Here is a 24641-nt window from a genome sequence, read left to right on the forward strand (position 1 = left end):
GAGTTTCTATTTATTATACAAATCTCATTCCCTGAGGAAATTTGTTACAAATGATATAGAATGATCTACAAGGAATATTATTTATTTTTTTAAAAAGCAAGATGTAGAATGGAGTATCGGGAGCTCCTATTCATATATAAAAAAGGAAGGGGGAGACTATATACATTTACATATGCTGAGCTCCTCCAGTAGAATATATAAAGATACATAACTCTGGGGAGAGGACACTGTGGCTGAGTGATGGGGTGGGGTGGGAGAGACTTTCAACTGTATGTTCTTTTTTACCCCCTAGCTTTATTGAGATATATTTGATACATAGCATTGTATAAGTTTAAGGTGTACAACATTATTTTTTTAATTGAGATAGAATTGACATATAACTGTATTAGTTTTAGGTGTACAACATAATGATTCAATGTGTGTGCATGTTGCAAAACGATCACAATAACTTTAGTTAACATCCGTCACCACACATAGTTACAATTTCTTTCTTTGAGACAAGAACTTTAAAGATCTACTCTCTTAGCAACTTTCAAATATACAATACTGTATTGTTAACTATAGTCACCATGCTGTACATTATATCCCTAGGACTTATTTATCTTATAACTGGAAGTTTGTACCTTTTGATGACCTTCACCCATTTTGCCCACTCCTCACTCTGCTGAAATTAGTTTAAATATGCTCCAATGAGCAAAGGACATGAATAGGCAATTTGCAGAAAAATAAATGATGAATAAACATACAAAAATAATGTCCCTTATTAGTTAAGAAATACACATTAAAATACAACATAACTTTCATCTATGGATTAGCAAGTTTAAAAAAGACTGATAATGTCTGATGTTGGTAAGAATGTGAAGAAATGGAAAAAACTCAAATTGATAAAATATCTTTGGTGGACAATTTGGTGATATATTTATTAAGTATAAAATCATTCATATCTTCTGTCTTAGCATTTCCACCTCTGGAAATTTCTCTTACAGAAACACTCTGACAAGGAAAGAAAGAGATATTTACAAAATCTTCACCGTAGCAATATTTATAATAACCAAAAATTAGAGACAACCTAGATGCACATGAAAAAGGGAATGATTAAGTGAACTTTGATATATGCATACAATGGAGTACTTGGCAGCTGTAACTGTGATTGGATGTACACCAATATGCATATACGTTCAATCTGTACTATTAAGAACAAAAGTCAGCTGCAAAAAAAGAGAATGTAAAATATGATTCTATTTTAAGAATAATGGAAAACAATAATGATATGACTATGTGTGTATGGCTAGTGCAATTTGCACCAAATTATTAGCTACGTTGGGGTGGCATGGGATTAGTCGGTGCTCTTTCACTTTCTACATATTATACATTACTATGTTTTGAATTTGTATAACCTTTTATGACATTATCACATCTATAATCACATACAAAGAAACAAAGAGATTTTAAAAGAAATAATAGGGTAACCCTCAAAGAGAAATAACTCAAACTTCAAGGTTACCCCCTGCCCTCACCTCTGACCGAAGATGGCAGAAAGTGGCCTCCTCAAACTGACAGATCTTCACCTTGTGCTTTTTCCAAAACGAGAATGCTGAGCGTTGGCCCAGAAGACTGCTTGCCTTCCTCAGATAAAAGAAGGCCTCCAAACAAGACAAGGGGTGGAGAAACTGGATTAGGATTTGGGTGATGCTAGGGGTGCCATAAGGGCTAAGTCTGGAGTAAGGTTATGATGAGGGTCAAGATTGAATGTGAAGCAGGGTTGGATTTAGAGTTTGAAACAGCAGCTGGACTGCATGTGCAGGAGTCACAGGCAGGGCCGGCAGCGGCTGGTGCTATTGCACTACCGCATTCTCATTCCATGTTTTCTCCCACGTCCCTTCCAGCTCCTCTGTCTCTCCCACTTTCCTCCACTTTTCACTCAAGGTTACTTGATAGTAAGAAATCTCAAACAAATTCCCCAAAGAAAAGGGCTCAGGTTCAGCTCAGGGGCAGAGAGCAGAGCTTGCTCACCATGTAATTATCTGACAGGTCCAAGGCGGCAGCCGCAGCCTCCAGCAGGTAATAAAATGCACAAGTGGTTTCTCCGATGATCAGGCAGTGCTGGGTGAGGGGTGACAGCACCAACTTCAGGATTTCCTCACAGTGACAGGGCTTCGCGGTCAACATGTCTTTCTCAGGGCTGCTCTGAGCCAGCTTCCTGTTCACTTGATCCAGGAACTCTTCCTCAGTTCTTTGTGGAGAGAAGATGAAGAACTGAGAGTGGTCACAAAGTAGCCACTCTTGTCGGGGCATAACCAGTTCTCAAAGCCACTTTTTCTAGGAAGCTTTCCTTTATAATTCATTAACTGTATGTCGATCCTTTTCTTCCATCACTCCATAAATTTTTGAAAGTCAGGGACCTGATCTATAACGGCAAAGCCCTATTAGGTATCCAAGTACCTCACAAAATAGGGAAACAACCACACCGGAAGAGTAAATTAACAACATGTTAAATAAAAACGTAAAAATGATACAAAGCAATAACTAATAATACATTTATCTATTAGCATATTTGAACTTTGTCATAGCACATTTGAATACTACTTTACACAACACCACCATCTTATCCTACAACAATCCTGAGACTCAGGCAGGCAAAAATCACCTCCCTTTTACAGATGAGGAAACTGAGGCTCAGAGATGCTTAAGTGATTTATATATGACCTCACAGCTACTGAGTGGAACCAGAACTAGAGCTCACCTCTCTGACTACTAGTCCAGTGCACTTTCCACAGGCACCATGAGTTCAAAAGAGATAAGATCTTCTGAGATAGAATGACCGAAAAAAGTGGAAACTGAGGAGGGCTATGAAGGATGGCAAACATTCTGATAAGTAGAAGGATGTGGAGGCCATTTAGTATTTTTAAGATGGAGAATTGTGTGAGCAAAGACACACAGGTGATTGGGGGGCTGATTCATGTCAAATATAGATTTTTGTTTGAAAACTGGAGGAAATCAGGTTGGATAAATGGGATAGGAAACTCTAGAGTGGTTGGTGAACTCAAGGTAGGACATTTAAAATTGATGGGATAGGCATTAGGAAACCAGAAGGTACATGGTTAGGAAAGGTAAATTCATTTTAATGTCACCTTGGGTCAAAAATAATTGAGAAGGCAAATTTATAGCTAAGAAAATCTGCTATGCGTACAATGCATTTGAGAACTGCTAAATAAAGTTTTTCTTGACCACTAAGAAATAATTTCCCTACAAAGAATAAAAATTCCCTTTCCAAATCTCTGTTAACTTGAATTTTAGGCTGAGTATAAGAGTCACTACTCCTGGGTGGTCAGATGCCTTCCCAGTCTGCAGGAGAGGTGAATGCCCCAGTTTAACGGTCATCTGTGTCTTACTTTCTGGCCCCCTCCATGCCCAGTCTCAGCATCTCTGTCTACCTGCAGTGTTCACTTGCGAAGGCCTCCTGATTTCTGGATGGTTGACTTCTGGATGGTTTTGTCTGGAACTGAAAACTATCTGTAGGGAGAAAAATATGATTATCTTTAATTATCCATGTTTGTATTAACTGAGGACATTTTAAATTCCTGACTACCTTTCTTCTGCAGCTTAGTTCATGACCTAATTGCCTCCCCCATTAAAAAATGGTAAGTTTAGGCTTAATATTAGCTTACACACAAAATTAGAATGGTAGATTGCAAATTCCTTAATAGCAACTATTTATGATTCAAATAGTAACTCCTTGCATTCTCAAACCACCCAAACCAGTTCCTAATTCTGTTCGCTAAAGAAATGAATAAAGGAAGTGTTCATCTGGTTTGACAGCTACTTCTAATAGTAGAAATCCTTGAATATATCTGGATCAGGTTTATGACACATGAGAGTGAACCACAGAGCCTAAGACCTAGTGAAGCAAATCATGAGGGCACAAGATGCCACAGTCCACTAGAGTCACAGTGGCCAGCAGAGGTTTTCAGCTTTACCTAGTTGGCCTTAAATAGCCTTTCTCCTCCAGATAAGACTCTTCCTCTGCAGCTGCCTTCTCGCACATCAAAAGCAAAGACTGGGAATGACGTGTGGACAGTACCTATCAGGGCTCAGACGCTTGATGGTGGGACTGAAGAGGAGCCTAAGAGAACTGTTACAGGGAGGATTGTGTTAAGCAAAAGGACTAGCTCTCTGATTATTTAATGATCAAAAAAGGTAAGGTAAAGAAAGGTTAAGGTAATTAAGGAAAGTGGAGTTTGGCAGCACTACTGCAATGCACAATTCCCAGGGGCATCACATCACAGCCTGTGTGAATAGCAGCCTCTAGATTTGTGCAGTTCTGCATGGCCATGAACCGAGGCCCTGGGTCTGGGAAGCCTCCTCAGGGTTCAGTTGTGCTAGGAAGGCCTTGAGCCTCTCTCACATATATTGACCAGACTGTCCAATCTAAAGCTGACATTGATCTCTCAAAGGCAAAAGGCCACAAAGGAAATGTGAATGATAGCGTAATTTCTTCACAATACCAGACCAGGACATTCACTGTTATTTTCCTCTTCACCTTTGGAAAGTACAAAAGTGCAAATGCCTACAGAGTTCATCAGCCAATGACCAATTTCTCCAAGTCACTGGTCCACCTTCATAGAGTTACCAGAATGTTATAGCTAGAGAAGGTATTAGGATCACAGATCAACTCCTTCACTTTAGTCCTTTACTGCCAACAATTCCCCCTCTCTCCCATGTCCCTCTCCCCTACCAACACCAACTTCTCTTCTATCAAAGTAGAAATAGACAAGATTTGGTTGGGTCTTGACAGCTGTCTTCAAATATGGAAGAACGCACAGCAAAAAATGAGTGAAGTCACAAGAAAGTAGATTTCGTCTTGAGGAAAGAAGATTTCTAATAGCTCTTGACAATGAAATGGACTATCTTGTAAGGTAAGCTAACTGAAGATGTTAAAACAAAGAGGGTAACTCTTATCTGGGACGCGGTAGTAGGGATACAGGCTTTGGGGAACATCTGTCCACTATTCCAAGCTTCTTCAAGTAGCTAACTCCTACTTATCCCTCAAGTCTCACTTCTGGCATTATCTCCTTCAAGGGAAAATCCTCTCCTACTCATGCCTCAGACTAGGCTAATGCCCCTTCTCTAGATACGCCAACCCCTATGTATGCTATTTTCATCGCCTTTACCATACCATATTGGAATTCTCTATTATGTCTGCGTCACACAAAAAAACCTGATTATTTCAGGTACTAAGGCTTATTCATTTTGTATTCTCAACACCTAGTTGCAGCATCTGATACACAGAAGGGCTCCATATATATGTACTGAGCCGAATAATTGTAACAATAATAAAAACAATAACTAAAATGTATTGAGCACTAACCATGTACCTGGCACTATTCAAAGCACATTACATATTTTAACTCATTTAATCTTCACAACAACTCTATGAAGTTCGTGTTGTTATTCTCCTCAATTGAGGCTAAGTAACTTGCCCAAGATTGCCAACCAAAGCAAGTATGATCTCTAAAGTTCCTTTTAACTCTGAGATTACATTTTTCTTATTTCTAGTACTTCATGGATAAATGGCTTTCCACTTATTTTTCTCCCTTACTCTGATTTCACCTTTGGATGAAGAGCTCCAAGTACAAGAAGAAAGAGAGGTGTTGCCCACATGTCCTCCCTCTGCCCCCTGGATTTACCTTGGGGAGAAGGCAGCTGCAATCTGTCTGTGATCACTTGTGTTAGTACTGAGCCGGTATCTTTGTAACTACAGAACTGGGAGGTCCTGCTGGACGTCTTAGTAGGACAGATGGCGAAACGGTGGAAGGAGACAAAGTCCCCCCCATGACAGCTCCCGCAGCGGCAGGCCAAATCTTGGAGAAAGCAGGCACATTCAAGGTGCAGGGCTATCTGTTGTGCTTTGGGCCACAGTTCCCAAGCCGCTTCCCGTAATAGAGGCACTCCAAACTCTAGCAACTCAGTCTGAGGTAGGGAGAGTTCCTCTTGTAGCCTGAGAGGAAAGCCAGCATCTGAAATACAGGAAAATCTAAGTGAAAGTCTCCCTTAAAGTCCTTTTATGTTACCATGTAGCAAACTCCCAAGCACACACTGCTAGTTTTTAAGAAAACTTTATACATTTACAATTCCTATTTGGTATTACTGCCTCCTTTGTATAAAGAATTTTACACCAATATAAGAGTGATATTGACCATATCTAGCACAAAGTACAATAGGGAAGAAATGATCAGTGGTATAGAATTACACTGGAAAGATTTCTTGGTTGTTTCTCCTTAATTGAACTTTTTTTTTTTTTTTTTTTTGAGGAAGATCAGCCCTGAGCTAACATCCATGCCAATCCTCCTCTTTTTGCTGAGGCAGACCGGCCCTGAGTTAACATCTATTGCCAATCCTCCTCTTTTTTTTTCCCCTTTTTCTGCCCAAAGCCCCAGTAGGTAGTTGTATGTCATAGCTGCACATCCTTCTAGTTGCTGTATGTGGGACGCCGCCTCAGCATGGCTGGACAAGTGGTGCGTCAGTGTGCGCCCCAATCTGAACCCGGGCCGCCAGTAGCAGAGCGCGAGCACTTAACCGCTAAGCCACGGGGCCGGCCCCTTAACTGAACTTTTCACTACAAATTATTATAAACATCCAATCATCAGAAATGCTCTGTTCAAAAATAAGGCCCAAACATATTTCAAAATCAAAGGGAAATTATTTGTTAATTATATGTGTTTTGGGTAGTCTATGCCACAATTTTATTCTTTCACGTGGAGAATCTGAGATTGCAAACTATTTAATGTATATCTTGCTTTGTTCATGTCTGTTTCAATACCACATGTGTTTATCTTCCTTGTGAATGTCTAAAAATAGGAATAGTTTACCCTTTTTTTCTTATTATTTATACCTAGAAGCCAATAAGAGATTATGGCAATATTTTCTGAACCAAAAATCAAAAACACAAATATTTAACACGAGTTAACGAGGAGTTAGAATTCTTGAAATTAAGACAATTCTGAAGAATACAGGCTATTCATTCACTAAACCATGGCTCCGTTATGATTAAAATAATCATTTTCCCCCCATCTTCTAGCCACAGGCTTTAAGAGACTGGCCCTTGATATATGATATTGATGCTCTCTCTGAACACAGCTACCCCCACCCAAGGCTCTCTGCTCAGGCCTGAGAACAAAGGAGTAGCTCTTCCATACCTGACTTTCTCCTCTTCTCTTTGGTTTGTTTAATAATCTCGATAGAGGAAGGCACTAATATTGGTTCAACAGGAAGCTCCTGGCTCTTGTTGGACCAGCGGAGCACGTGTATATCCACAAGAGCCCTCAGCACCTGAAGTAGCTTATTTTTATCCCAGCCAGGCAGGAGGTGCTGCAGCAGATCTATGTGGAAGGAGTGGCCGATGACTGCAGCACACTTAAGGAGTAACTGTTCCTCTGGGCTCAACTGATCCAGTTGGTTTACTGCTATTTCTGGGGGGGAAAAATAAATGTCAGCAATGAACAAGCTTTCTCCAAACATAGAATACATTGTTGGTAACCTATTCATTAAATAAAAAAAAAAAAAAAAAGGCTGGCTTTTGGTCCATCCCTTCTCCACTCAACCAAACCTCTTGAAAGAGCCTTATCCTCATGTCCTCATTCTCCATTCACCGTTCAAGCAACAACAATCAGGTTTTCACCACACCACTGAAACTGTTCTCCCCATGGTCACCAAAACCTTTTGTTGGGAGATCCAAAGCTGTGCTCTGAATCACTCAGCTATACTAACAATCCTTCCCGTTTTCATGAGTAGTAAGTACTCAGACCCTTTTCTTCTTATTTTCATTTCAGCTAAACATGGAGGCCAGGCTTCCTGGTCCCAAATCTCTGATAATTGTAAAGATCTTAAGTAACTCCATTTTTTAGTAAATCTCTCCATATTCTGACCCATATATTAAAGCAGTCAGTATTGAACCAGTAAGTCACCAAGCCCCAAATCCTGGAATAATTCTGAACGTTTTTCTTCTCCTCACAACCAACTGGTCGCCTACTCATCCTCCTTCTATATTTTCCTGAATATGTTTCCTCCTAAACAATTCTAGTATAAGTAACCATTTTCACCCAGATCACTATAATACCTTGTTTTGAACATCTCTAGTTTCCTCTCATTCTTATCTCAATAACATATTAACTAGTGGTAGAATTATATATCTAAAGTACAAATATAATCATGTCAGTCCCCTTCTTTTTTTTTTTAAAGTGGTTTTTTTTTTTTTTTTTGTGAGGAAGATCAACCCTAACATCCATGCTAATCCTTCTCCTTTTGCTGAGGAAGACCGGCTCTGAGCTAACATCTATTACCAATCCTCCTCCTTTCCCCCCTCCGCCCCAAAGCCCCAGTAGATAGTTGTATGTCATAGTTGCACGTTCTTCTAGTTGTTGTATGTGGGACACGGCCTCAGCATGGCCGGAGAAGCGGTGCCTCGGTGCGCGCCCGGGATCCGAACCCGGGCCGCCAGTAGCGGAGCGCGCGCACTTAACCGCTAAGCCATGGGGCCAGCCCTCAGTCCCTTTCTTAAATACTTTTATAACTTATATGGCCTTTCATAATCTAGCTTTGGCCTTTCATTTAGACCAAGGACTGCTGACTGAGCTATTCATTTTAGCTTATGAGTGAACATATCCTTTTTCCTTTCCTGTGGACAATGCTGAACTTGGGTTCACTTGCTAGGTGTTTCCCAGGATCCTGATAAAATCAGAATGTCAGCTGAATTACCAGGTAACACTGCTTATGCTAAGAATGATCCCTGATTGGAATTTGAATTTGGACTAGGAAAACTGAATGAACTATAAATACCCGATGGTAAGCCACAGCTTTGGGCTTCCTTGGGTGTTGTAATACTTGTAACAGGTTACGTCCCTTGTAGGGCCTGGAACCTATGTCTACAGGATTGTTACATGAGATACCAGTTCCTACTTGGGAGATGGGGCTTTTAAGTACCCATCCATCATGGTCTCATTCCACCACACCTAAGCTATTCCTTGAGGCTCTAGAGAATAGTAGTGAAAACTGCTGGTTACCTGCTGTTGCTCTGCTAGCATGCTGTGTTTCCTGACCCTTATGCTTCTAAGTCAGTAAAGCCAATAGCAAGCGTGGCCTATTGTGGATGCAGGAGTATGAACTCTCTAGATAAACCTAAAACCTCCACAGTGAATAGCTTATAATAGCTAACATTCATGGAATATTTATTATGTACCATGATTTATTTCATTTAATCCTCAACTAACTCCACAGAGGTAAGGGCTATCATTATCCTCATTTAAGTGATGAGAAGATTAAGGCTTAGATAAGTTTATGTAAGGTTTCAGAGCCAGTAAGTAGAGGAGCCAATGGTACCCAGGCTTTTCTGACTCCAGAGAGCTGGCTCTTAACTACCATGGTGTTCTGTACTGTTATTTCATATGCATGTCTTATATTCTCAACAAGACCATACTTTGACTTGAAGATATTCTTATTCATCATAATATCCCTCAAGAGGGCTTTAATATAGTACCCTGCCCACCAAACACTTGAATAGACATTAAAAAAAATTCCTCATCTCTAAAAAGAAAAACATCTCCCACCTAATTATGCCTACCCAATTCTGACAGCTTCTTTATTCTTTATCCCATCAGTCAGTATAAACTTACTTTGTACTCTTTTTATTAAACTCCTGCTATGTGCACAACACTGTCTCTTCACTAGCATCATGGATTGTCTTAAATTTCAGCAACAATATCTCCCTTCCTTACTGTCTCCTCCAGCACAGGAATATGTACAAAGGGAAATTCAGGACATAACTAGAAAACTTTTCTAGGTCATCAGTCAGCCTTAAAGAGAACATTACTCAAATAACATTACAAGTCTTTAAAGGGCTCTTGGGGCAGTGCCAGAACTTATTTCTGGAAGGCATATTTCTTTTTTAGAAGAAAATGAAGCTACCATGATAATGAAAGACCTATACTCAATCACCCACCAAATTACTAAGTGTAATGACATCTGTAATTGATTCACTTGAGGTCTTTAAGGGACCTGCCTTTTAACAACGGTGGGAGAAGCACTGTATCCAAGTTCACATCATCCTTGACTGTGCAGACATAAAGTTCCTGGTCTTCTTCAGAGCTGGCAGGAGAAATACTGTACATTGTGGACTTCATGGCATTGGCTGCAGGGAAAGAAGACTATGACTGAGGAAAACACCACGCTCAGTGACTGTAATTTTAAAGGCACAAAAATACCAAAGAATTTACTCAAGAAACTAAAAGGATGAAGATGAATGGAGCATATCACGTTTAAAGTGGTTTACCCCACCCGTCCTGCCTGTTCTCTAGTTTTCTCTTAGAAACTAACAACAGTTGCTGTACCATATGGTATCTAACATGCTCACTCTTCCTGTTTACCGTCCAACAGCCCTCCCTTCTATTATATCAGAGCTCTAGGATACCTTTCTGGATTCACACATACTTCTACCTCTTTCCCCCCTCCCACTCTCCTCCCTTCTCCAAATCCTCAAGTCATCCTTTTCATCAGTAATGTGGAATTCTTTATTGGACTCTCATATTTATAAATCCTCTCTATTGGACTCTTATGTTTATAAATCCTATTTTTCTATCCCTACCTCCTGGGCTGCTCAAAAAGGAACTATGGTAGATTGATTGACTCAGTTTAAGTTATCTGAGGCAGCTATTTAGTGGTTTCACCATAGTTGCGCACTATCTGCATAGTGTGCTTAGCCAGGAAAGCCTAATCACGCCTGTAATGTCAGCAGGGAATAGGCACATGCCTCATGAGGGCCAGGTGATGCCATGTTGAAGCATGAACTCCAGCAGCTGGACCAGGGTAAAACCCTGGGAAGCTAAGCTTACCTGAGAGGGTCTCCCACTTGCTGTTCTCCTCCTCCTCCTTTTGTAGGTCATGAAAGAGCAATATATCCTTAGAGAGAAGGTCCTGGCAAAGGACCTCACAGTACAGGGGGTTTCCAAAGCACCTGCGGAGAAGGTAGCTGTAGAGAGGTAAGTAGGGGATTGCTGACTAAAGAAGCTGACTTGAAGAGAGCCAAGCATAAGGGTATTTCATACTGAGAAATAGTTCTTCTTTTGTTAAAGTCAGCTCTTGTTGACATACACTAACAGAGGGAAGCAGCAGCACAGAAATGTAGAAAAAAATTTTTCTGATTGGCTTTGAAATGTATTTTGGTAGTAACTTTTCTTTCTTAACTATTTTGCTTCTATTGACGTTAAAAGAAACTAATGTCCCCTTGCTAAAGGGCCTGGCAGAAACTGGCCTAACCACATATAATTGACACATTAAGTCCTAACTGTCCTGTGAAAACCTGGGTGGATAGCTCAGGGAGGTAGCCCCTTACTGGTGTACTAGGAGACTACCCTTAAATCTAGCCTTGGGCCTCATCATGGTTACTAATGCCATTCTCTCCCCCAACTTGGTAAGTGAGACCTGAGCCTTCTCACTTATATTATGGCACTGGCTCCTCCCTTAATTAAGTGCCCAGCTAGTCCTAGCCACTCACATCTGCAGCTCTTGGGGGATGCTCACCACACCCAGTTCCCAACATGCCATTCTCAACAGTGAGGTCGCTGCCAACTTCGAAATGGGCACAAGGACAGCCTGAGGGCTCTGTAGGAAGTGCTGGGCCCAGCCACACAGGGTGAAGGTAGGGGTCAATGTCATCACCATGATGATGGGAATGCTGGAGAGCAATGTTCCTAAAAACTCCCAGGAAGGTGCATCCATATACTGGGCCTCATCAATGAGGAAGATCAGTGGTGTTTCCCTCACTGCCTAGAAATAAGAGCAAAGAAACAATGACAACCTCTGATAAGAAATGAAGTCACCTGATTTTCAAATCTACCATGAATTTCCCATGAACAATTTAAATAAACTGTCAACACAGGCTAGGGTTTTCAGAGTAAAATGTTTCCTAAGTCCAAGTAATATTTTACTTTATAAATACAAATACAGCCTGTACATCTAACTCGTAAAGAAATGTACCAAGTTTCTCTGGACAGGAAAATACTCTAACTGAAAAATGAAATTAGCATCAAAATGTTCTCCAAATCAAACTTGAAGCTTTCAAATATTTCATTTTGGCAAAAGCTTCAAACTGTGTGGGAATTCATACTTTAAACAGGTGATTTCCAAACAGGCTGCACATCAGAATCACTTAGAAGTACTTGCTAAAACTACCAATTACCAGGACCCACTCAAGTAGACTTTAAAAAAATGTATTCACTTTCATTCACATTCCCCACTTCCATTCCACTCCCCACTGCTGCAGGTAACCATTCTAATGCATTTATCATTTAACCTTTTGTTTGTATTGTGTTCTTACAAAACGTGCATTGTTGTTTTGTCAAGTAAATTGTTTTTATGTAAATGCTACTGTATTACAGATCTCATTATTTCTCTCTCTTTTTATTCAGGACTAACTTCTGTATTATAATTCATAGTGTTCATCCATGAGTTCATGCAAACACCTCCCTAGCCTCCACAAACACACACTGCAATGAACATATTCCCTGGGATATACAGCCAGGAGTGGAACTGCTGGGTCTAGAGGACGCATCTTATTAAAATTGACTAGCTATTTCTAGATTGCCTTCCAGAATGGCTACATCAGTTTCTGCTCACACAGATTTTTGATTCCATAATTCTGAGTAGGGTCTGAGTATCTGTATTTTTAATAAATACTAGGTAAAATAGCTATCTACCCTCATTTAGAGACTGCTGTTTTAAATTAAGCTACTAAAATTTCATTAAAAAACAGGATCAGGAAAGGGCAAAGACCTTTTCTTATATGCTGTGCTGTAGGATGGATTCAAGGTTAAAGATAGATACAAACAATGAAGATATCAACAACAGGCAGGCCAAGAAATGCCTAAGTCAAGGTGTGATGTTGATAGATTAAAAAGAGCATAAACCATCGCCACATATTAAGAGTTAATGGTATGTAGCAAAAATACCCACCTTCTGAAGCACTTGAAAGATACACGCTTTAACCTTCTTTTGTCTGGCCAGGTCATCCATGTGCGAAACTCTGAAGGATAAGGGAAACTGGCCAGGAAAATTATTCATATATTAACATTCAAAATGACAATCCAATAAAAATACACAGGTTCTCCAAAGGAAATAGCAAATGATTCTATTTTGAGTGAGAATGGGTTTCTACAGGATTGGGCATAAGGTTATAAACGCCAATCCAACATCAATATGTAGTTCACAGGGTGAGACTGAAAGTCCATTGACTGTTCGAGATAGCTCCTTTCCATACTAGACTCCGGCAAACTCTCAAAGGGTCATGACCAAGGAGTAAAGTGACAGGTTGGATTTGGCATTGTCACTTTGGACAGCTCCAGTACCCTGGTTATGCCAAGAATACCAGGATCAATGTGCGCCTGAGACTTGTAAGAAAGAATTGCAATGGATATCTCCTAACATTGTTTCCTGCGCTAGGCTGAAGCACATGACCTACCATGGTCCTGAGAGCCAAAGTGAGGTTACTCCTCAACCACTTTGGCAAAGGCCAGAGCTCCAGGCAAGGCCTGTCTTAAGGCAGGGCTGTGCTGAGGGACTAGACAGACTTTCCTTTTCTCTATTTTCCATTAAATGCAATGCTCTGCAGGCTGGGTAGATTAGAAGTAATGGAGGATGAATAAGTGGAATTGTGGACCAGGGAATTCTTAGCCTGCTCACTATTAGGTACCATATAAACCCTAGACCACTGGAAGCTTCTGAGATAGATTCAGACAGTGCTGATAGATTCAGCACTTTCACTTTTACAATGCAAGCCCTTATATATTATCTCCTTTAAAATTCATGAAAAAACCAAAAAAAGTACTATGATTGTCATTTCACAGGTGAAAAAACTAAGGCTCAGAGAGGCTAACTGATTTGTGCCCCAACATACAACTAGCAAGTGTCAAAGTCAGTCCTAGAATCCATTCTCCTCAAAAAGGAGAAAGCCCGGGTTTTGGTGTCAAAGGGATTTCAAATTTCAATCCTGCCATTGCTAACTATGTGTTCTTAGGCTATATATATGGCCTAAGGGTATTAGATTAGAAGACAATTCAAGGTTCAACTATCTGCCAAAAATACCATCAGCAATTCAATTCAGAAACCCACTGCCTTCATTACCTTCACAAAGAAGAGGTCATTAAAAAGGCAGTGAAGTCGTTCCTCCACCATCTCACGGAGCTGTTTGTGTAGGCACTCTTGCCGGTAATAGGCTGGGCATATATCAATCTCAAAGAAGATGGCCATGAGGGTCTGGATGGCATAGAAGCACTGCGTGGAATCTGCTTCCTTCAGCTTCAATGGCAACACCCTGGTGAATGTTACTATGGTCACTGGGAGTGACCCATAGAGAGGTTACTCACTCTACCAGCCAAAGGATACTGAATCTAATGATACAAGAGTCTCACCAACAAGGGAAAGGAGCCCCAAGAGAAGTAGACTCCTACGTCAGAAAGCAAGAGGCTTTACCTGTGCCCTTCCTTCTGGGCCAGGAAGTTTATTTCAGCCAACAGCTGACTTTTTCCATAGCCTTTTCCACCTTTATACAGAACTGCTTGTCCCTTCTTCTCGTGCAAACATCCCTGCTGGGCTATTTGGAAGGCTTCCAGTTCTTTCTCCCGGTCTGTAGAGAGGCAGAGAGCATCTAATACTCCTGTGTTTTTTAGCAGACACTATATATTTGAATTAATTTGCAAAGGTAAGTCTCAGAATGGCTTTTTCCCCCAGATCCTTGGCAGAATCCCATTCTTTGATGAGGTTTTGCATCTCTTTCCAGAAAATCTACTCTGGGCTATACAGAAATGTGTGCTGGGCTTGGGGGTTTGCTCCACAGCCTAAGTAATAACATTCAGAACAATTAGGCACCACATGGACATGGGGGCTATTATATCTTAGCTTTTCGTAAAAATTTTCATAATAACCATTTAGTCTTCAAAGTCTGTCACTGCTATGTGAAGATAATGGACTAATAGATAGAGATAAAATAAATATAAAGATAGGGAATATATAGTGTGGGTGGCAATAGTCTTGATGCTATCTTCACTATCTAAGGATGGGGAATTTCCCTCTGAAGACGATCCACAACAAGCTGGTCAGATCTCAATAGCTGAACTCTGATGGACAAAGATTCTTACTAAATGGTGGTACTTCTCAGGCAAAGTGATAGGACTCCACCTGAAATGTGAACATTCAACATGGAAAAGAAATGGCAAGTCCTCCTCAAAATTAATATAAATTCACTAAGAAGGCTGCTCTCTATTTTTTAACAGAAGCTTAGAAGCATTTAGTCTTGCAATTTTTATCATACTTAACCATCTACAGCTGAAAAAAATACGATTTAAGGTAGAAAAGAAAGCTCACCTAACAAAGGGTGATTTTTATTTCTCTCTCTGGCCAAATGTCTCTTCCCAAACATTCTGGGGAAAAAACCAAAGAGAATGTGTCTATTAAAAATAGATTGAGATAGATGGATAATACGTCTCTAAATAGACAGAGGACAAATTATCCTCATAAGCAAGTATTTTCAGACAACTGAAGAGGTCCAGAGTTCTGTATAAAAGAGTTGTAAAAAAACTAAAAATTTTGGGGAGGTGGAAGGAGAGAAGTATTATTGATTGTTCCGGGCCCAGGGAAGTAAATAAATTTTGAAATACACAAAGAGAAAGAACATCTACATTAGTGACCTATTGCTATTGTCTTCCTCTTGGATAGCAACAAGTTTACTGAGGAACTAGCTAAGAGCTAAATATCTCAGACACTAAACCCTCCTCTTATGTCTCTTATTACATCTTTCTTTGTAATACATACAATTAAACAATGATTATTCCTATGCCCTGATTCTGTAAAAGAAATGGGAATAACTATCATACAATGACACTCACATACATCTTCTATGGCCAAGGTACTCATACATCTTCCCTGGGTTGGAGATGTTTTTCATCATTTTCTCTGGGAGTTTCTTGAAGTTGTAAGCAGGTATCATGGATCTAAGATATGTTACCTCATCACAGGACACCAAACCTGGATAAGCAGTTATCATTCTGGCCACAAGGCTCACTTTTGGGCCAACAACTGTGTCAGGGAGACAGTAAACAAAAGGATGGAGAATTTCTGTACCACCTCTTCCACCTTCACCCACTAAGTCACAGAGCTAACAGTTCAATGTCCTATTCTACCTGTATATTCGTGTCTTGCTATTGCCCCAACCATGCCACAGAATACTGGTCCACTGGTGACACTGATGGAAACAAGCCTGGGGATCAGAAAAGCAACAATGAGTAAATACACAGTCAGAAGCCTCCAAGTCAGGCACTAGATCTGTCACTCCTTACATCCAGAAGTCTAGTTGTAGAGCTCAGAATGGAAAAGGCCAGAGGTTGCTGTCAATCTACATCACATGATGGGTACGATGGGTACAAAGTACTGAAAATTAGGGAGACAGCTAAAAGGAACAAAGTGGTCCTTCTACTCTAGGAGTTTTAGTTTGGGAGTTATTATTAGTAAAAAGATTAAAAATACCTTATATCTGTCAGATACTTTATATATGCTTGTTGAAGTGTTGTCAAACTGATTACCTCATCTGATCCTTTGAGGGATAATTAACAACAAACATGTGAGGTATGTAGGGCAAATATTTTAACCCCATTTGACAAAAGAAACTGGAGGAGTTAATTAACTTTCCCAGAGTTATACAGCAAAAGTCAATAGTAGAGTCAGAATGAGAATCCTGGCCTCCTGACTCCTAGACCAATGTTATTTCCACTGTACCACGCTGCTTCAGATAAAATTCAAAAATGAAAAGTAGATCAACACATGTCAATACACGGTTAACAGACCAAATAATGCTAGAACGTCAGAGTAAAGGAATAATCAGAATGTCAGGCTGCTGATGGAAGGCTTCTTGAAGCAAAATAGTGTTTGGAATACATTTTTTTAAATGAGTAATATGTTTCTCATTCATTCATGCATGTACACATTCATTCATTTAACAAGCATTGAGAAGTATGTACAGCACCTGGCACTGGGCTAGATGCTTAAAATACCCTTCCCTGAAGACGTTCAGTCTGAGGAGGAGGGTGGTAGAGTTTGAACAAGGTTAAGAGGCATATTTATAAGTCAGCAAGATAAATACTACATATTAGAGATCAGTATAGCAAATGAACAGAACAAACAGAACAAATGCATTAACTCATACTGGAGAGCAGAAAGAATATTCATAAAGGAGAAGACATTTGATCGGTCTTTGAAAGTTGAGTACTGCCAAAGTGGGGCAACAGTACTCGGTCCAGTGGGAAAAGGCACAGACTTTGAGAAGCCTAGTGTGTGTGTGCAAAACTAATTAGTTCAAAATGGCTACAGCATAGAAGGTGTTTGGAGTAGGGAGAAGTGAAAGGAGAAGTGGTCTTACCTAGGTCAGGGATGGAAAAGTATTGGAAATATGAATTATTTAAAAAGAGGGCATATACTGTTCCAGGTGAGGCAAAGGTTCAAAGGTGGCAACGAATAATTCATCCATAACAGAGAATAAGCAGCTTTACTCGACTGATGGAAAATTTCATGTGACAGGTAACAAGATATGTGCTTGGAGAAAGAGGGTGCAATAATGCATAATTAGTTTCAAGTTAAATTTACAAATAAACAATTTTCAGTTGTTCATATAGAGCATGAAAAGTGGCAACAATCCTAACATTGTTTGTCTCCTGGGCCATCAAAATTCTCCTGCCTTCCTTTAAGGACAGGATTGAGGACTCACCATTATTCAATGGGCTCATTGCCCAGGATGAATGAGAGAGACATCCAAGACAAGAACCAGGCAGCTGGTACTGCTGCCACACCAAGAACAAGACTAGAAATCTTCTAATGTTTCACGATGCTTCCTTTGCCTAAAATGCCCTTTCTTGCTTTCTCCACCTACTGAACTCCTTTCCTTCTCAACCTGGCAGAATATATGGCCAAGAATTCTCTGGCACCTCTGGGGTGAATTAACTATTTCTTCCCATAGCACTTTGAAGTTGTCAGAAGGTAGCAAGAATTTTATTCCTGCACTTAAATTTCACTGTATTAAAGTTAGCTGTTTACTTAGCTGAGGAGGTAGTCTAGTACAGTGCCTGGCTCATAGCTGTGTTCAATAAAGGCTGAATGAGTGTACTTATGCATGTGAGAAACTAAGCTATTAACAAGACTATGATAATGAAACAAATAATACTTTTCTCACTTGACTGTTTCTTAATTCTTTCTATTGTACTTTATAATTCCCCCTTGCTCTTCCTGGCAATCCATGTTCCTTCTTCTTTTAAACTTTTTCTTCACTGATGAAGAATATATTCTTTATTCAATATATACAAATAAACATAAAGTATTTCTGGTCCTGAAAAATTATAATGATGAGATTCTGAGACTGCACTCCCTGAGTCTCAACAATATCCTGGAAAAATATTCACAAACCAGAAAAGCCTGATCAACTGGACTCAGAGAATCATTTTTCTTCTGTAAATGAGCTGAAAACTGAAGGTATTTCTTAGATTAGAAAGAGGAACTTAGAAGATGACCCAAGGTGAAGAGGGTCATTGAAAAAGGAGGCATGGGATGTGGTTTTGGGTCTAGGTGAGGCTGATGTGATGCAGACAGGCATGATGACACACAGGCACCTCTGAGACTATGTCTCTACACATGAATAACAGGTGAAGAAGGCAAACTTCAGCATCTGGTTAGTGCAGCATTTCCCAAAATATGCTCCCCAGAACATTTATTCTTCTGGATGTTTATAGGTATTTCTGGAGGAAAATATTTTGATCAAGTAAATTCGGGGAATGTTGAGTAAAACAAAATATAACAATTTTCTTTACTGTAAGACTACTCAGAACCTTTGATGTTAATGTATATTGTGAACTTCTAAGAAGGAAATATAGTTTGCATCACTTCCCAAATAAATTTGGCCAGGAAAATCGTTTTTTCATGATTTGTTAGGGACTAATGCTCTACCACACATACTTTGGGAAATTACTGAATTAGTAATTATCTTTAAGGGAAAAAACACTGACCTGGAAGCTAGCTTTCAGGCTCTGACACTGTCAAGCTATTTGGCTTATCAACATAACCTCTGGATCTATAGTCTCCTTAAATTAAGGAGGTGAGATTAAATGAACTCTAAGATCCTATCTAGCCCTTAACATCTACTATATTCTAGACTAAATAAGACTGAAAGGACCAACTTATGGCCTGAGAGTCACAGAAGGTATCCTTAACGACACTGCAAGATAGCCTCTAAAGGCCAAAGAAATGACTACCTCAGTCAGGAGTAAGAGCAAAGGGCAGGACCTTTGAAAGCCACAAGTCAATGCAAAATTCAAGAGAACAAGATACCAGCGCTGGAAGGGATGGCCCAGCACGCCATACTAGAGAAAAGACTGGGAAATAGGCAGTACGAGTATCTGCAGATCCCGCCAAGCCTGAGAGAAGTGCCAACAAATATCTGCCTTGGGCTAAGAGTCTGAGTATCTATGAAGCAACTGTAGCACCTTTCTTATCTGTAAAAGAAGGGGTTGGATCAGATCATCTCTAAATTCCTTTTTAGTACTACTATTCTATGAGTATGTCTCTACAATGGTATCGTATTAGTAATGTATGTTATCCTTTTTGGGGAATATCTGCATTTTATAAGAGGCAGCTGTGGGGTAATGAAAACAACACAAGATTTGAGGACAGAAGATCTGGGTTTCATTACCAGCTCTGCTATATGCTAGTAAATTCTCTTCTGTGGCTTTAATTTCCTCATGTGTAAAAGAGGGATAAAAATATTTACACTGGTAGCATACACTAGAGTATTCTATAAATGTTAAGCACTATATAAATGTGTGATATGATTTTTATTCACCTTGAGTAAGTATGCCAAGCAAACAAATCTTTGACAACATTAACATTAGAAATAACTGTTTTTCCAATCTATTCATCATTCATAGGTCCCTTCCTATCTAGGTAACTGTCCCACAACTTCTCTTCCCACGCCTTTCCTCCCTGTAGACAGGCAGACTTTGTTCTGCATTCCCTCCACATATAGATACATTATTTATAGTATATCAATTTACACATTTGCTTGTTCCTTTGCACTGTTCTTGAATCTTGCCATGTGTATTCTGTTCCTCCTCCTCTCCTACTCCATTGGATGGAAACTTATCTTGATTTTCTCTGGGTACCTAATACATAGTTCTGTACCTAGTGACTTCTTAATAGATTTTGTTTTCCGACTTCCCTTAGCATGTTTCCTCCCCTGTAGGCAGATTCTGGACGCCCTCAACCCCTGTTATGTGTTACTGCCTCCTACCCTGCCTGAAGAGCCCCCTGGGGCCTGAGAAGCTCCTTTCTGCCCCACCTTCCTCCTCACTTGGTGTCAGCAAGATTCTCCCAGCAGAAGCTGAAGATGCTGGAGGAGCTCTCTAGGGCATGTGCACACTCATCTGGCTTCTTATCCCCAGGAAGGCCAAAAACACAGAGAAACATGCAGCCCTGGGACAGATGACAAAGAAAGAAAAGAGAAGTTTACCTGGGGAAGGAATATGGCTTGCCTCAACTGAACCAACTCCCCTGAATGAAGCCAGACCCTTTCCTGACTGGTCTTCCGTTAGGAATGTAGGATTCTACAAGATTCATGAAATGGACACTCTGGGCAACATCAACATGGAGATTAAAAAAAAAAAGAAATAAAATCTTAATTTAACTAACTATTCAAAGAACTGAAATTTAAAACACAAGAAAAAGTAATGTAGAGAACTTTTCAAAAATTCAATTTATAGTGTATACCTTGAACTAAGTCTATCTACCCACATTTTCTTCACCTATGACACTAAGCATTATGATACAGCTCTTTTTCAAGCTTCTCAATTATCTAAGATCTGATTATATTTACTTTACAAATAGAGCCAGAAAAATATTCTTTATGCTTTCACGAGGATTTTTCAGCAAGAACTGAATCAAAAAGGATATGGAGAATAACCCTCAGTTACCCTGAAAATTAAATTAACTAGAACATCCAATTCCTTAACTACTATTAGTTGAAGTTTTAATGTAATATAGCTTGTTACAAAATAAGTAGCAGGAAACCTGACTTACGCCTGTGTTATGTGACAGATACACTGGTCATACAAGACTATTATTCCTCACTTACCTTTAATGCTGATGGGTCAAGCTCCCTTGTACTTACTTTCTCAAACATAAAGATCCGGCTCAGCTCGCCCCCTCCTTTCTCTATGACTGTGGAGATATATAAAACAGCCTCCTGGATAAGATGACACAAATGCAACATCCATGCTGTCTTGTGGAACTCTAGGCTGACCAAAACCATAGTCACGGTACGGAATTCAGATATATACTCCATAGGTTGGCCTTCATCAATCTACAAAGACACAGTGAGTTACCCTGCCTATATCTTCAACTCCCAGGATCATATTTAGGCATTTTAATTCTACATTCCATGGTGAGTATGAGAAAATAACTTACAGATATCAAAAACTTAGAATTCAAGTTCAAGAGGTATAGAAGATACACAAACCAATACACTTAGAATTAAAACAGTTTGACTTTAAATCTAATTCACTGATGAAATTTGCCAGGCTTTTAAATTTTCTAAGAGTTAGTTAATTCCATTAGTCCTTATATCACTTACTAAGGGATTCACATAGATTCATACATACACAATCAATCAACACATATTTACCAAGCATACACTCTAGACCCTGTTTACAGTATACTACGTTCTCGAGGGACAAACTGAAAAACAAATATGGCATCTACTTTCTAGGACTGAGAAATCTAAACTTCTAAAACATGTCATCACAGTAGTTGGTGCAGACAGGGAAATCTGCTGGTATTACAATGGGGAAGAGAAGATGAACTGGATCAATACAGAAACTATAAATGTACATCTGTTTACACAAACATGCAGTCTACACAATGACTCAAGAACTAGGAAATAACCTTCTTCAAAAGGTTTTTCATGATGTGCTTCCGCAAGGTTTGTTCAAGTGCAGAGTCTGGATCCAAGTCCAGGGCAGCTCTTAGAGTGTCTGAGAAAAGGAGAACAAACAAAATGTCTCCAGCCATGTGGAAAATTAACCTTTAAACTTTCAGGCTTGGGTAGAAAAAACAAAGTAACTTACCAGCACTTGTCCGGTAATGTGGCAGATAATCAAGGCACTTGTCAAAATGCTCATCAAAATCAAATGGGTCTATGATCCGCATGTCTCTTAACTACAGAAAGGAAACTGCTCAATTCTGTGCCCACCCTCCAACTGGATTAGCTTCCTTAACAGAGAGGCTGAGGATGTCATCTCCCTTGTTTATCATTTATCTTTCCAGCCTTACTGTTCTGCCTTGTCTATAGCCCTGGGAGAATATCCCCTGCCTCCCTCCAAAATAGAGTTCCAATCATTGTTGGTTTGGTCAGGTAATACATGAATACCACCAGAGCACTGCCCTGTGTAGTAGGAAGGCCTTTTTAGGACGTGCAATGGATGGAACCAGGCTCCTACCTTTACAGCTTCATCCTCCCTCATGATTTCCACTTCAAACATGTACTGCTCACAGAGCTTCCAGCAGTTCCAGGACAAGACAATCTCATTTGCTTGAGCCAAACGGTGAGCTAACTGGACATCGTCTACATCCCGCCCAATCACCAAGAGGTACTGTCGCTGCTCATCTCCAACAATAAACTGGGAAATCCGTCCTGCAGACAAACCTATCCAGAAAAAAGAAGACAAGTGATGAACAGCCCAATTCAGTTGGAAAACTATACAAAGGGTGGGGTCTGGAATCCTCACACTGCTCTATGCACCATACCAGTCTTCTTATTGCCCACAGTTGCAGAAGTATTGAGCACACTTTCAAAAACAATACCTTGCCCCAGATTTCCTTCTGTCTTAAACACAGACATTCAAACAAGCCTGGGTTGTATGGAAGAAGAAACAAGAGATTCTAGGCCTCCAAGAATCTTGTCTCTAAATTGCTCTTCTACTGGACAGCTAGGTCCTAATGGCAGAGACCAAGTGGTTATGCTCAGAAACTGCTGCCACAGTGATCACACCACCCCTCCTCACATGTAACCAGTCCTGAGTGAGCAGACCATCAGCATTTTACCAGACAGGTGCTTTGCCGTACACTTTTATTCTACCTCCTGTTTTTCTTGCCCTGGGGGATTTCTTACTGCTAATATAGATGAAAAACTGGTTTGCTTGCCAGGAGAAAAGGGACTATAACCAAGAGAAGTCTGCTCTTAGCTAAGTTACCCAATCCAAGCTAAAAATAAGGGAAAAACAGTTTTAAAAGAATGGCAGAGACATATACTTTTGGCCAAGATGGAATAACAGGTAGTGAATTTACCATAATGCCTGGAGCAACTACAGAACTGGAAAAAAACATAAAAAACAACAGTTTTCAAGATATTGGACATCAGGTAATGAAGAATAGTGAGGCCTGAGAGATGAGAAACAAACAAAGTGAACCCTCTGATACCCCAGCTCACTGCCTATAGAGTTTCCAGAACACATCTCAGGGAAGGAAAAGCCAGGGCAGTCCAGGGGATTCCCTGAGTTGAGGAGACAGAGCTAGGAGCCTGAGGAGGCTAAGGTGGCTAGAGTTTATAGGGCACTGTGAGTACTGGAAAGGAGAGAAGTATACAGAGAGAGACCTCCAGAGATCTGTACTGGGTCCCCCTCAAGTCTTTACTGTACAGTACTGTATCAGTACAGTACAGTCTGTACTGATAGGTACACCAATGTGAGGAAACTACCTGAGGCCAGGGAAAGAACCACCTGAAAGGATTAGAAAGAACAATCCCCAAAATCCCACAGGGCTGGGAATAGTTCCTGTTCCCACTAGCCAGAGTGCCAAACTTAATAATTCATATGACATTAGATACAGTACTCAGAAGGGGTTTACCTCAGGAGTGAGGTACAACTAGCCCCAGACTAATCACTGCTCTGGTCCCATCCAAAAAAGTTTAACAGCAAAACCTGAAAGGATCAAGCTAACCACATCCCAGAACTAACCTTAGGAATATTTATAGAGGGGCCGGCCCCGTGACTTAGCGGTTAGGTTGCACGCGCTCTGCTACTGGCGGCCCGGGTTCGGATCCCGGGTGCGCACAGACACACCGCTTCTCCAGCCATGCTGAGGCCGCGTCCCACATACAGCAACTAGAAGGATGTGCAACTATGACATACAACTATCTACTGGGGCTTTGGGGGAAAAAAAAAAATGGAGGAGGATTGGCAATAGATGTTAGCTCAGAGCTGGTCTTCCTCAGCAAAAAGAGGAGGATTAGTATGGATGTTAGCTCAGGGCTGATCTTCCTCACACACACACACACAAAAGAATATTTATAGAAATATAGAAAAATCCAGCACCCAACAAGGTAAAATTCACAATGTCCAGAACCCAAAAATTACCAGGCATGCAAAGAAAAAGGAAAATATGATCCACAATGAGGAGAAAAATCAATCAAGCCCAATCCAGAATAACACAGATGACAGAGTTAGTAGACAAGGACATTAAAAGAGGTATAACTGTATTCCCCGTATTCCAAAACCTAGAGGAAAGACTAA

General features: G+C 40.2%; 1 protein-coding gene across 1 annotated transcript in view; it reads right to left on the bottom strand.

Annotated features, from left to right (window-relative positions):
- LOC131413683 (adenylate cyclase type 10-like) overlaps positions 1 to 24641 on the bottom strand; it is a 44147-nt gene that overhangs the window by 7430 nt on the left and 12076 nt on the right. Inside the window, exons 5-23 of the mRNA XM_058554424.1 lie at positions 22572 to 22777; positions 22200 to 22290; positions 22018 to 22106; positions 21245 to 21436; positions 20429 to 20550; positions 16224 to 16300; positions 15930 to 16119; positions 15409 to 15464; positions 14518 to 14671; positions 14170 to 14359; positions 13003 to 13089; positions 11546 to 11817; positions 10884 to 11020; positions 10055 to 10183; positions 7197 to 7469; positions 5688 to 6017; positions 3435 to 3513; positions 2014 to 2233; positions 1518 to 1643 (exon numbers count right to left, since the gene is read on the bottom strand). Of these exons, the coding sequence (XP_058410407.1) occupies positions 1518 to 1643; positions 2014 to 2233; positions 3435 to 3513; positions 5688 to 6017; positions 7197 to 7469; positions 10055 to 10183; positions 10884 to 11020; positions 11546 to 11817; positions 13003 to 13089; positions 14170 to 14359; positions 14518 to 14671; positions 15409 to 15464; positions 15930 to 16119; positions 16224 to 16300; positions 20429 to 20550; positions 21245 to 21436; positions 22018 to 22106; positions 22200 to 22290; positions 22572 to 22777 (3020 nt within the window). The remainder of the gene's footprint in view (positions 1 to 1517; positions 1644 to 2013; positions 2234 to 3434; positions 3514 to 5687; positions 6018 to 7196; positions 7470 to 10054; positions 10184 to 10883; positions 11021 to 11545; positions 11818 to 13002; positions 13090 to 14169; positions 14360 to 14517; positions 14672 to 15408; positions 15465 to 15929; positions 16120 to 16223; positions 16301 to 20428; positions 20551 to 21244; positions 21437 to 22017; positions 22107 to 22199; positions 22291 to 22571; positions 22778 to 24641) is intronic.

The sequence above is a fragment of the Diceros bicornis genome, chromosome 14 (assembly GCF_020826845.1).
Source record: "Diceros bicornis minor isolate mBicDic1 chromosome 14, mDicBic1.mat.cur, whole genome shotgun sequence".
Classification (NCBI taxonomy): Eukaryota; Metazoa; Chordata; class Mammalia; order Perissodactyla; family Rhinocerotidae; genus Diceros; species Diceros bicornis.